The following is a 13,561-nucleotide window of genomic DNA, read 5'->3' as shown; positions in this document are numbered from 1 at the left end:
AAAGTATATTTAAACTAAGAAATGTTAAGTGAAATGTGGTATAAAATTTGACTGTTAGTGTGGCCACAAAGGTATTAAAGTTGTATGTTTTTGTATGTCTCTCACTTGATTTAGTAAATTTGTGTAAAATTAAAGATAATTTCTTATAAAAGTTTTTTTATTTGAAAATGACTTAACATTTGGACTAAGTTTTTAATTTTTGTAAATAAGTATTCAGTTTACTTTTTGTACAATTCAAAACAATAAGACACAGTAACTATCTTAAAATTTTGCTGAAGTTTGTTCACTAAAACAAGATTTGTGAGTTGAATCAATAGGATTTACAATGTAGTGTTTGAAAAAAAGTAATGTATTTAATTCTCACAAAAGTGTTTGTAGCCATTGTTCCAAATAAACTATTTTTTATACTTTATGTGAATGTTATGTTTCTTTTAGATTTACTTGTAACACTAACAGTGGTTTTTCTATTCCAGATTTGTTTTCTCAGAATTTGCTAGCATTAAAGTAGATGATCGGGTCAGGTTTCCCTTAGAAGGTCTAGATCTAACAGACTTCATTTCAGGTCCTTGCTCTGCAAGTGACATTTACAATTTACAAGCTTGTGTTTGCCATTTTGGTGGTATGTGTTGTCTTTCTTTTATTCTTCTTCCTTAACATGTCAGTATTTTATTATCACCTCTCTAACCTAAGAATAACTTGGTTTGAAACTAAATGTAATTGAGAACTATTTTTATTTTCAGATAAGAAAAACAGAAATTTAGAACTGAGTTAATTTTTTAGGTCAGTTTTAAGTCAAATGGAGTCAGAATTATTCAGATACTGCTTGTTAGAATGAACAGTGGTGGACAAGTAGAAAATAATGTTGTAGCTGGTATGATACCAACATTAGGCTGTTAATTCATTGCTGGATAAAAGAGTGATGTGGAGTTTACACTTACTGTAGAAAAAGACAGTTGGGTAAAAACTGTAAACCAGGCCTTAATGTTTGAGATTTGGATGGAACTGAAGAACTATACCTATTCTTGTTTGAATTAATTTAGTCAAACATTTTTCAACTTTCATTTTATGATAAGATAATTAAGTGAAAATATTGACCAAATTTTGAGTAAGGCTCTTGGTGTGATTTGCTTATCCATCACATGTGGGATAAGATGCTTAAGCAGATAAGTGCACTTAGTGTATACACTGAGAGTTGAGGAAACAGTGCTAAATTTGTAGACTTGTGATATTTATGGTCAGTTATTTAAACAGAGCTGTAAATAAAGTTATTGGTGAATAGGGATTTGACTTGGACAAAGATTGAATTGTTTAATTTATTTTGATTAGAACACTGAGATGAAGCTGCAAAGTTTTTTTTTAAATTTAACAAGACACTTAAAATATGTTTGTTGAGTTAACTCATTCAAGATTGAACATTCAGGTAGAGTTGTACAAACATTCTGTTAATATTGGCTAATCATGCTGTTTGAAGCTGCAGATCTTTCTGTACTGTTAGGCGGGTTACTCTAATGTTGCTGAAGACACTATTAGTGTAAAGTAATATTAAAATGAAACAGTAGTAGGTCCTTTCTTAGTAGTGAATAAGTTACCAAAATGAAATGTACAATCTTTGCATGAAAACTGTTTTTTGTGACTGAGTGAAGCTCTTCATTTGAACTGTAGACAGTTGAACAGAGCTTCCATTACATACATACATCTCTCTTCTCACAAGATAAGCTATTCTCATTCATTGGTGTCCCCTGTATGAGAACTTTTTCTTTATACATGCCATATGCATTCTGCTTCCACCTATTGGAATCAAGTGACTTTAACGTCTCATGTAAATAATTATGCATCACCTCTACGTTAATAGGAGCATAGTATACTGCTGTGCACCTCTACCAAACTATCACTTCTAACTTGGCAGTACTTGCAGTTGGATGTGTTTTTTTTTTATGTGATTTCAGTTTGAGATAAAGTTTCTTCATGAAGTGGATATACTTTATAAACTACCCAGTTTCCGTTAGAATTATTTTAATTCTACCTCATTATAGCCACCTTTTTGTTGACTCTTGAAGCATGAATTCCAAAGTTAATCTAATCATTTTGGGTGTCTCAACTTTATCTAAGGTAAATGGTACAGTCAACCCTACAGAAGATTAATCTACTTTTGTTTGCAGGGAGATTAAATGTTAAATGATTTGGTCTTGATATTCACATGTTACCCAATTTCCTCCAAAACATGCTAGCTGACAAGTTCTTTGATCACATGTTTCCACATCCTGATTTTTCTGTGTCTTCTCATATTCTTTCATGAGGATTCAGTTCAGTCTTCCATGGCTTTTCAGAGTTTCAGAGTTTGTTATAACCTACATCCTTCCTTACTACACAAACATTTGGTTTTTCTCCTCCTCCCCTTACATTTGAGTCCATACTGAAGAACTTGTGACCCAATTTAACATTGGCATTAGCAAGCCTTGTCCCCATGGGTATTGAATCATCATGCAGAGTATCCTTATTTTCACCAACAATTGTTGGGTTCTGTTTTACTTATTTGGAGCACAGGCCCTAAAATGTCTAAGTTTAACCCAAACCCAATTTTTCCACTCACATCTTCAGTCATGGCTATTGTGCAGTGTCTTTGCACTATTCATCTCTTATCTGAGGCTCTTTACAGGAATTCTGAGGGGTTTTTTGGAAACATCCTTTCCCTCTTTACCTCCCCTTTAACTTGTTTGTTGTCTTTGATTCAGGCATTATATATATGGTTTTTGTGTGAGAATGCTGTCTCATCAAGGGCCCATTTATTACACACCTTATCTCCAGGAGATATATATGGTCCTGTTTTTATGGCATTTTGTTGTTGATACGATCCCATCTAGTAGCCTGTTCGTTTCAATCAGAGCCAAGTGTGGCCCCTATTACAGTTTCTCATTCTTTCTCTTCCCAATCCTTACCTGTTTTCTCCTTTTCCTAAGGTTTCATAGCCCATTATTTTCCTCAGTGGTGCACGTCAATGTTGTCAACAGTACTGTGACTACTCGATGGGTTCTGGTCCAGTAGGAGCTTGATTTGTGGTCTTTCTCCATCAATGTTGCTCTTTCATCAACAAAGTTTAAGTTCTTCAAGCTTTGTTGGTAGTATTGAAACTCCATTTCTTGCTTACACCTCTCTTGTCTCCTGTACCTATTTATTTTCTTCACCTTCATAACATTGCTTTTCAGCATCTGTCAGAGGTGGTTCAGGACCACTTCCTTCAACAGGTGATTGAATATGTTCCCTCATTAGTCATATGGAGTTTACTCCTGATTATTTATTGTTTCCAAGAAAACTGGGGATTGGAGACTTTCCATAAATTTGTTCTGTTTCAGTTGCTTTGTTTGCCTTTCTTGTTTCACCATGGTGTCCTATTTCATCCTCGAGTGGGTATTTTCTCCAGGTAAATGGATGACCAAGGTTGACATTATCAATCCTTATCTGCATATTCCCATTTTATCATGGTCTCATTCATGTTTTTATTCATCTCTCATAATGCAGTGTGTCAGTTTCATGCTCTACTCTTTGTGCTTGCTTCTGCATCTTATGTTTTTTGTTTTTCATCTTCCTTTCCTGGGGCTGTATTTCCATTATTATAGGAACGAGTTGCTTTTACTGGCCTATTTTGACCTCGTATCAGTCAGTCATGTTTGTCAGCTCTTTTAAGAAGCTACTCAGAAAGGCTGGTCAATTAAATTGAAGACGTTCTATCTCTGTTCTACCAAATATCTTGTCTGTTTTGGTGTTTTTTTTTCCACACTGTTTGCAGGGGGCCCAACCATCTTCTCTGACTCTGTTCCATGGGAATGTTAGTATTTTACACCCTGTCGGCTCGAGCACTTTCTGCGGACAAGGTTCTTTTGCTTTTGGAGAAGTGCATGTATGCATTCCCTACAAAGAACTCTTTATGATCAGTGGAACTCTGTTTGAGATCCCTTGGCTGCTTCTATTATACTGCCTCATTTCCTAGTGGACAATCTGCCTTGGTGGTTGGACAAGACTCGTACATCAGAAGGTGTCCCATTTCCTCCACTTTGTTGAGATTTGTATCCATTTACAGGTGTATTGCTTCAGGGCTGGGGTGCATGGGCTGGGCACTGGAAACTTTGGGTTGTTGGTCTGTCATTGAGCACTCCTTATATGTCAACATCCTTGAGTGTCTGGTCATCCATTGGGCTTTGGCTCACTTCCTGCCTCTAACCAGACATTGTTTAATGATAATTCATTTCAATGGTGGTAATGTATATCAATCATCAAAGTGACACCTAGTCAATATCCCTTTGTTTTTATACATTGAATCTCCTTTGTTGGGCCCACTTAGTTTCAGACAGTAAGGTAGCCTTGTCCCATACCTTCTGTCTTTCCTGTTACTGTAGAATTTTTGCTTCAACTGTCCTTACCATGTTTATTTGTTATTTCTTCATATTTAATTCTTCCCAATGACTTTCTCTTTTAGAATGGAATGTTTATCCAGAGGCAGTCTTCATCCAGAGATCTATCCTCTTCTATTCTCACCAGTTGGGTTCATCATTTTATCTAGTTGGCTTATTTCTCATTCTCCTCTTCTAACATGAATTTGTTCAGAGTAACTTTTTATCAAATTTGACACTTCATCTTTTTCTTTACTTCTCATCTTTGTTAACCATTGGACTAAATCCCGTAATCAGCCATGTCTACTGCATGTGACACGTTTCCCATTATTTACATCATATGGCTGTTCTTCAAGCTTTGGCATGACTAATACTGGGCAAATGTAAGTCTATATTAAAGCTTTCTTTTTTTTTTTTTTTGGCCCTTGTCCTTTATACTTTCATTATCTGAATTCCGTTCTGTGATAAGTGTATCTGGCCATGTATTCTACAGTTCCAAATCTGCACTATACAGCCATATTAACTTGTTTTCCATTCCACTGCTTTGTAGTGCTCATCATTGAGATGGGATGTTTCTCAAGTCTGCTTGAAGGTGTATAACCTTGCGACGTTGCTACATAAACTTGCCCTTTTCCAGACTGTACTACCTATCGACTTTATGGTTAAAGCAGAATGGGATAGCTGCCTGTTCTTGCCATCGAGTAAATATGGAATGGTTTTCTATTCAGGTTTGGGTTTCACAGTCACCTATTGTACTGTATCATGTAGTGATCTTTCTCTCGACTTTCCTATACATTTTCATCCTTCCTTCTTTCTTTAAGGGGAGTATGGGAGTTCTTACCACTTACTAGTTTCAAGCTGCTGGAAAGAATAACTGTGGAAACACCACAATGCTGAGTGTGTTCCATAAAAAAAGGACAATAGTTCAGTTTAGACTATGGTGGGGGTGTTCTGCTAGTGTAGATCATGTGCTATCATCCAATATGCATTATATAATTATTACAGAGTGAAACATTAAATTGCAGTTCACCCCTTTTATTGGAAAATCTCATCTTATGCCTTCCCCTTGCATGAATGTCAGTACCCCAGAACTAGTTTTTTAGATTTAAGAGTGAATGAATGTCCTTGTGCATGTGCAAGATTGTCTATCTTCCTCTTTTGATTGTGCACCTTTTGTGTTGTTGGTCACAACAGGGGGTAAAGGGAATTGTTCTGGCTTTATCCTTTTGCTTTACCTTATGTACCTTTGTCTGAGGATGTTATTGCTTATCAGATGGTTCAATTTCGTGTTTAGATATTCTATGTTGGATTCGTGGATTGAGATATTCTTCAAATAATAAGTTTCTTGTTTTGGGGTTGGAGTGGTTCATGATTCTCTCCAGTCACTAGGGCTTAAGATGAAGATTGCATGATCCTCATCCTATCCCTTCATGGATGTTGGTTCCCAGAAGCATGGATTTTAAATGTAGCTGACTTACCATTTATGATCCATTGTGCCGTAGTCATTGTACACTAGTGCTCATTCTTTATTTATCCAATTTTCTGCTTGGTTTGATTGACTTGCATATATCTTTTTAAGGGTTTAATACTTATCGTTCCTCAATTCTCACCCACTTGGATGTGCTCTTATCATTTTTCCACTTTTTATGGATGGGTCATTAGTGGTGTAGTTTCCCTCTTCAAATCTTCCGATTTGGCTCTCTCATCTACGTTGGTATCTTTTGGACACTTTTAGGAGATAAATCTGTTCTTCCCTTCTCCTAGTCAGTGTTGGATTCAAGCTAATCTTGTGAGTGAAGGGGAGTACCCATACTGAAAATGTATTTCTAATAAGTACTTCTCCATACTCACACTCCCCCACCCTTTGTCCTCCCACTCGTATGGTACTTCTGTCTTTTTCCAAACTTCAAAGTGATAGTTTGGTAGAGGAGCAGAAAGGAAGTTGGATGTGTCATGTAAGCTATTATCCTTTTTGTGGAGGGGTGAAGCATGATGATTTGCATAAGAGAATGTTGGAATCACTTGATTCCAGTAGGTGGGAGCAGAAGGCTTGTGGCATCCATAAATAAAATATTTCCATATAGGAGACAGCAATGAATGAATATGGCTAATCTTGTGAGTGGAAGGGAGGTACCTTATTTGAAGCTCTGTTTAATTGTCTACAGTTGAATTTAGTAACTTAATTTTCCCATACTCATTGTGTATTATATCTTTCAAGTAGAACTATGGGTTAATTTCTAACCTTAATTATGTATAAATCACAAAGCTGTTTACTTTATGTTGGGAAGACATTTGGTTGTAGGTGTAAATTATTATTATAATACTTTATTTTTTTTAGAGGTTATCTTTCTCTCTCTGAGAATATTGGCTTTACAACAGTCAGTCATTTTTGCAAAGTATCTTGTCTTTTTATTAGTTGAATTTATTCTTTTACATATCTGTGCAGGAAAATATTGAATTCAGTGGTCAGTCAGAATTGTAAGATAGTGTATCTTTCATTCTGTAGGTCATCTCTTTTAGTGTAGGAAAATGTTCACAATAGTCAGTTGGTATTGTGTGGTAGCAAGTGTCTTATTATTATTTTGTTCTTCTGTAGATTGTCTTGATATATGAAAATGTTTGCTTCAGAGATACAAGTTGGGATTACATAATAGCATATGTACATCAGTATAAATAACTAGCTTGTATTTGCTTTGTATTCTGTACATACATAAGTGTATCATTTAAGTGGTATGTATGTTGTTGCATTACTTTTGTTGTTCTGCTATTCCCACCCAAAACTATATCTCATTTTATACTAGTCATTTAAAAAATAACAGCAGTTGTATCTTACAACTGCTGACTTTTAAATGTAGTTGTTGTACATTACTTTTACTGAGTTGAATGATATTTTGTTCATTCCTTACTCACTTGATAGTCAGTTTTTTTTCTTGTTCTGAAGGTGTTAGCTCAGGTCATTACACTGCTTACACAAGACATGCCATATCAGGACAGTGGCATCATTTCAATGATGAAGTAACGAAAAAACAGGCACCACAAGAAGAGGACCAAACCACTGCTTATATTCTGTTTTATCAAAAACTAGGTGAGAAAATACAAAGATCAACCTTTGTTTTTCATATTGCTAATATTTCCATTATAATTGTATAAAATAAGAAAATGTTTCTGAAATATACTGGGTGCCATTTGTTTGTTATGCCTTCTGAAAACAAAACTATTTTACTTCTCCAATAACATCTGTTTTGTTATTGCTTCCTTCCTATCTTTGATCATATTTAGTTTGATAGCTACAAGTCTGCATTGCTGCCTAATGCTAAACTTTCCATTGTAACAACATTTAACAAAAAAAAACACTGATGTAATATAGATAAACCTTAAAAATAAAGTGCAAGTAACTTCTTTTAATATTTGAAGAATATTTTTGTCTAATATTTCAGTTTTTATATTTTAGTGCTAAATTGTTTTGAACTATATGATAATTTTATTTTTTACTAGAAAATGTAGATGTTGTTAACAGCTTAAAATGGCCAATAACAACAAAACAATGCAGTGGATATAGGTAATCTTTAAACCTATTATCTCTTAAAAACAGTAGCAAAAAATGTTCTTTGTGTTATGCTGGTAGTAATATGCTCCAAAGTGTTGCTTTAACTTGTTAGGTATTGGGTAAAAGTTATATGACCTGATTTAGAATGATTTTTTGTTAAGTGTGTATTTATAGAGAAGTTTGTGCATATGAAATAATATTTGAATTTGTATAGAGTAGGGGTAAGGGAAATAACACAAAATATAAAGTGTTTCTGAAAGAAATGTTTAATACTCATTTAAGAGGTTTTAGAGGTTATGAAAATAAAACTGAAAACTAAAAGTGAATAAAAGTATTTTTAATTGTAACATGAAAATTACTCAGACTAGTCAACATTTTGATTCCATATACTCATGAACAAGTGTCATAAAGGCTACACATTGGTGGATCAGTCCCAGATAAAGGAAAACAGTGAGTTAAACTGTTACCAATGCATGTATAGTTAGGACAATTTTTTTCTTTTCAATCCTTAAAAATACAAAATGGCCAAAGAACAACAGAAGGTTTGATCTGGAAAGCTTTTTATAATGTTGCTTACTCCAAACTGACTTCCAACAGACATGAAGCCAAGCCTTCAATACAAGACCATAGTCCATATATGGCTTTGATGGCACCAAAGCAGATGGAGCTAGCTGCAGTTTTAGCAAGCTTGTTTTTACAAATACTGGCATTTCCAGGTTTCCAGAAGAACTAGACATGAATAGAAGAAAAAAAGAAACAACAATGGAGTAGCCATTGATGAATATCGATGAGAACAGGATGAGAACTAATGCTAATTGATTCTAATGCCAATAGAGAGCTAAGAGTTGGTGTAAATAGTACAGTCTGTGTACTGCATAACTTTTACGTGATCCGGGGCAAAAGAAATAGAATACAACTCTGCTGTGAACACAAACTATATAGGGGTTCCTGTGAGCAACCACTGAGTCACAGAAAACCATGCCAAATCCCACAAATCACTTGATTTTGAACCATCTGCATAAATGGGAATGGAAGGATGGTTTGAAAGATGTCTAGTAAAGAGAAGACCAGGAAGTTACTGATGTGTAGAACACAGCTTATGTTCTTGGTGAGAGATTTTCTTGTGCACCCAGCATTTCTGTTTCTTCTCCTACCTTCTTGTCTTAACTTCTTTTTACCTTTTATGATACTTTAACCTTTTCCTTTTTTTTGCTGGTTGTTTGACACAGATAACCTAGTTCCTTTGCACCAATAAATGTCAAACAACCAACAACCAAACAACTGATTAAAATATAACAGTGATGTTAAGGATTATTATTTTTACTCATACAGAGAAGGCACTTGAGGTAAAATGTTTTATGATTCAAGAGTAAGTTAGATAAAAATATTGATTGATTTTTTTTTTTTAAACAGTGATACTCTACACAGTAAGAGGTAGTTAGAAATGAAAGCACTCTTAGGAACAAGAAAAACCCTTACTTTTATAAAGCATACTTTGTTCTTGCTTGTAGTGTTTAATGCTTTTGTGCTTTTAAATGGAATAAGTTTTTGAAATTATGAAAAAAAAATTTGCATATAAGTTTTTATAGTTATGGAAAATGTATGTATTTTTCCATTTCCTTACTGATTTTAGTAGTTTTCCAGGTACAAAAATGGATGAACAGTTTTTAGTTCCTAACACAGAAACAGGGTCGTATACAAACACTTTCATGGAATATAGTGTTTTGGGTTCTCTGTGGTTAAAGCCTGAAATTTTCAACCGTATTCTGAAACAGCTGGAAGATCCTCAAAGCCCTGAATCAAAGGCCACTTCTGAAATATGTCATTCTGAAGAGTGGTCACAAGTGTATTTTTAGCTGTGCATTTTCTTAGACAGGACTTGTTTCGTGAAATCTGGTGGACTGCCTATTTAAATCATTCTTCTTCAAAATGGTCATTGTTTAAGAGAATAAACTTAGTAGACATTGTCCTAGACAGTGACCAAATGTAATCTTTAAACCAATCATGCCAAAATCACATTCGAAATTTTGATTTTTGAGAGTGATTTTAAGATTTGAGTTGCTCTGAGACAGACTAAAGCCACATGTATATAAACAGGTTTGAAGTTCTTTTGACCTACAAGGTTAGAGGTAACAAGGTTATAAGATGTTTTTCTAAACTTAACAAAATTAATCAGGCTTGATGTACTGAGTCACTATTTCGCTATGTTTCAAATGTGAATAAAAGATATGGTTCTTTTGATAACTGATAAGATTTTTACAAGCTGAAAGTATGTAGCATGGATGTTATTTATAGGGTATGTAAAATCAAATGGCAATATTGCTGTTGTATGTTTATTTTTTAACTTCTTAAAACAGAGTTTTTGCACAATGAAGAGAAGTTAGTGGAACTTATCAAGTACTTTGAAATAAACATTGAGACAGCAGTTACATTATTTGTATTTCCTTGTGATCATAGTTTTGACTAATTTATTGAATGAGCCATTGAAAAGCTTAGAAATCCAGGCAAAATTTGTAAGGATTTAAAATTTCTAAATCGTTTTAACTTGAATCATGCATATTTAAATTTGTTTGTGAATAAACAATTACATATAAATAAACTTATGAATTTCAAGTATGGGATATGGGTATAGTAGGATGCAGTAGTAAATCTTTGTGCTTGGGTTTTACAGTTTTAATCAACTCTCTTAGACATTCTCTGTTGTTATAAAGGTTATAAGACTCACAATATATATTTTTAATAGTATAACTTAAAATGTTGTATAGCCTTTCAGGACCCACAGTATGACTTATGATATTCATCCTGCTACATTTATCATGAAGGATGCTTTAACTTTACTTAAAAAAATATTTCCTTACACTGGTGTAAGAAAAGCCATTATAAACACTTTTTTTTTTTTTTTTTTTTTTGTGTATTTAGGAAGTTGAAGGAAAACACCTCATTTTTGATAGAGGAAATTCAGCAAAAATTCTTTAAAGAATGTAAAATGTATTTGATATGATTTTAAAGTGTAATGACTTTGGGGATATAAAGTACCCTTTTTCCTGTATTTCAATATTTTCTTTTGTTGTAGTTCAAGTAGTTTGTTTTGTGGTAATCTCTATCCTTCAGTGTTACTTTTAAGTAATTCTTTCAGTCGTAACTTGAATTTACTCAATTTTTATGAAGGAAGGGTTTCTTGAATGGTAAAAGGCTTTATCATTTAATAATAATAATGTATTTGGGAAAATATTAGGTGAATTGCTCCCAAGTATATTTTACACATAATGTATTTCTATACTAACTTATTCTGTAGGTTTTCTTAGGAACTGCATGAAAAGTGTTTAACACTCCTACGAAAAGTGGGGCCTAATAGGCCCCAGAGCAACTTGAAAGGTTATTAATATTAGGCTAATAATTTTGTATTTAAATGAAATTGCCATTTAAATCCATTAATGAATGGATTAACGAGATTCCCACTGTCCCTATCTACTATCTAGCGAAACCACAGCCAGGGGAACGGGCTTGGAGAAATCAGGACTAGAAACGTATTTTCGTAGGAGTGTTAAACATTTGGTATTAATCTGTGATATTACTGAAAAAAATAAAAATTACACTTAAAAAATTGAATAATAAAATATAAGAAATGTCTTTACAGTTGAGAAATGGAAATAATTATAGGCTGGTTATCCAAGTGTATCACAAATAATTTTCAGTTTTTTTTTTTAAAGAATGTTTAATACAATTATTTTTTACTTTCAATTGTAAATGCACTGTTTTTCAGTTTTAGTCGATCATGTGTGGACTAATGCATTGTGAAGTATTATTTAAAATAAGTTTTGTGCTGTTTGGCTGTGAATCTAGTGTATGTTAGTGTTAAATGATTTTTTATTTATGTTTTTGTAATGAATCATTTTACTCTTGTGCCACTTGTAAGAACCCTGTGTATGTGTTCTAAGGTAAGTAATGTGTTTCTCACCTTAGTGAAATACAGGTTTTATCTTCGAGTGGACAACTGTTGTGTACATAAGACAGATTCAAGTTAGACTTTTGTTTGTGCAGTGTTATAGGTCAGATTTGGTTAAAGACTGGACAATGAATTAAAAACACATAGATCCAGATGAGGTTCTTGACTATACGGAAGTTAGATCAGAATGAGCATTGTCACTGGATGGTGTATTTTACACGTAACAAATCAATTTGAGCATCTTTACTTGGCAAGAAAGTAAAATATTAAACTTGAATGAGGAGAGAAGTTGAGCAGTGTAGAATATTGAATATAGATGCAGATTAGAGCTGTTAAATGATAGTTCTTAGATTTTGAAAGGAATCAAGTAAACAATAGTGAACAAGTGTGTTGTAATTTCACAGAACAATTGTGATTAAGCTGTGTAGTTTTAAACAAAAGAAGCATTATTTTATATACAGGACTCATTAAGTAATATGTATTCTTTTTATTCTATTTATTATTGCATTTGATAATGATATTATTCACTTAATTGGTTTAAATTGCTTTCTAGATTAAAGATTAAGAAATGTACATTTTTTTTCATATTAGCTTTGGTACTGATATTTGCCTATTATAGGTTGAATGGTGAAAAGTTGAAATATTAAGTACAAATACTCTTAGAAATCATAATTAGACAAATTGTACAGTACTAGAAATGACCACTTATGAAAGTAAACATGATTTTCAGTTTTTTCATATTAAGTCTGTTCTGTATTTAACAGAGAACAGTAGATTTTGATTGTGAAGATTCTTTTGTTCCTTTTTTTTCCCATTTTGATGTTTACTAGATTTTCAGTGTAACAATTATGATAAAGTGAATGAGAAATAAAATGACATTTGCTTCAAATTAAAAACAGGTGTATTTGCGAGAGAGAATGTCTAATCTTTTACATCTATATTAATTGCATGTTAGATCAGTGTTTCAGGTTCTGTGCTGCATCAGAAATGTCTTCAGTTGTTGCTTATGGTTGATTGAACTTAGTCTAACATCAGTAATTAAGAACTACTGCCAGAAATTGCTATTTTCATTATAACCATTTTTTGGAAGGTCAATTTTTAAACCACACCTGTTGACATACCCAGTGGTGGATTTGAACCTAAATGCCCAGTCAGCTGAAAAAAAAAAAAAAAAAGGGGTTTCAGTAGGCTCTATTCATACCAATATTGTACATCAAGCAAAAGCAAGTATAGGGTTCCAGTCAGCGTTAGTTGATCGTTAAATTTTCCCCTAGACATAATTTCCACTGTATGTGAATGTTGACTTTTAAGACTGTGTTTTGTCAGGCTAAGTGTACAAAAATCTATTGGAACTGTACTAGGGGTCTCAATCCTTTTTACACAGATGTTTGAACTGTCATGATTCTTGTATCTTTATCATCTTTCTCATGAAACCAGTCGCTGATTTAAATGCATGGCTAGAAGCTTTGTTAATGTCTTATGTTTCAGGAGATAAGTCCAGCTTCATTATAATGATTTCATGAGACAAAGAGCTCGTTTTGTAACCATTACTTTCAACTTGCAGATGAGGTTGTTGCTATGAATTGGGTAAGGAAGAAAGGTTTGTTTTGAATATTGTGCGAAGCTATACGAGGGCGATCTGCAACGGTAGACTAGAGGGAAGACATCTAGTCAACACAACCT

At 33.5% G+C, this 13,561-nt stretch overlaps 1 protein-coding gene across 9 annotated transcripts in view; it reads left to right on the top strand.

Annotated features, from left to right (window-relative positions):
- LOC143232244 (uncharacterized) overlaps positions 1–12,774 on the top strand; it is an 81,991-nt gene extending 69,217 nt beyond the window's left edge. For 3 of the 9 annotated variants that reach the window (XM_076467409.1, XM_076467407.1, XM_076467408.1), the window contains 3 exons: positions 474–619; positions 7,327–7,470; positions 9,577–12,774. In XM_076467409.1, the coding sequence (XP_076323524.1) occupies positions 474–619; positions 7,327–7,470; positions 9,577–9,788 (502 nt within the window). In that variant the 3' untranslated portion in view covers positions 9,789–12,774. Of the gene's footprint in view, positions 1–473; positions 620–7,326; positions 7,471–7,880; positions 9,043–9,568 lie in introns of those variants that run through there. The other 6 variants (XM_076467412.1, XM_076467410.1, XR_013017461.1 and 3 more) reach the window with 5 other exon arrangements.
- Positions 12,775–13,561: the final 787 nt, after the last annotated feature.

Source organism: Tachypleus tridentatus, chromosome 11 (genome assembly GCF_004210375.1).
Source record: "Tachypleus tridentatus isolate NWPU-2018 chromosome 11, ASM421037v1, whole genome shotgun sequence".
NCBI lineage: Eukaryota > Metazoa > Arthropoda > Merostomata > Xiphosura > Limulidae > Tachypleus > Tachypleus tridentatus.
Note: the sequence above shows the minus strand (reverse complement) of the source record. Positions and strands in the feature narration are given on the sequence as shown.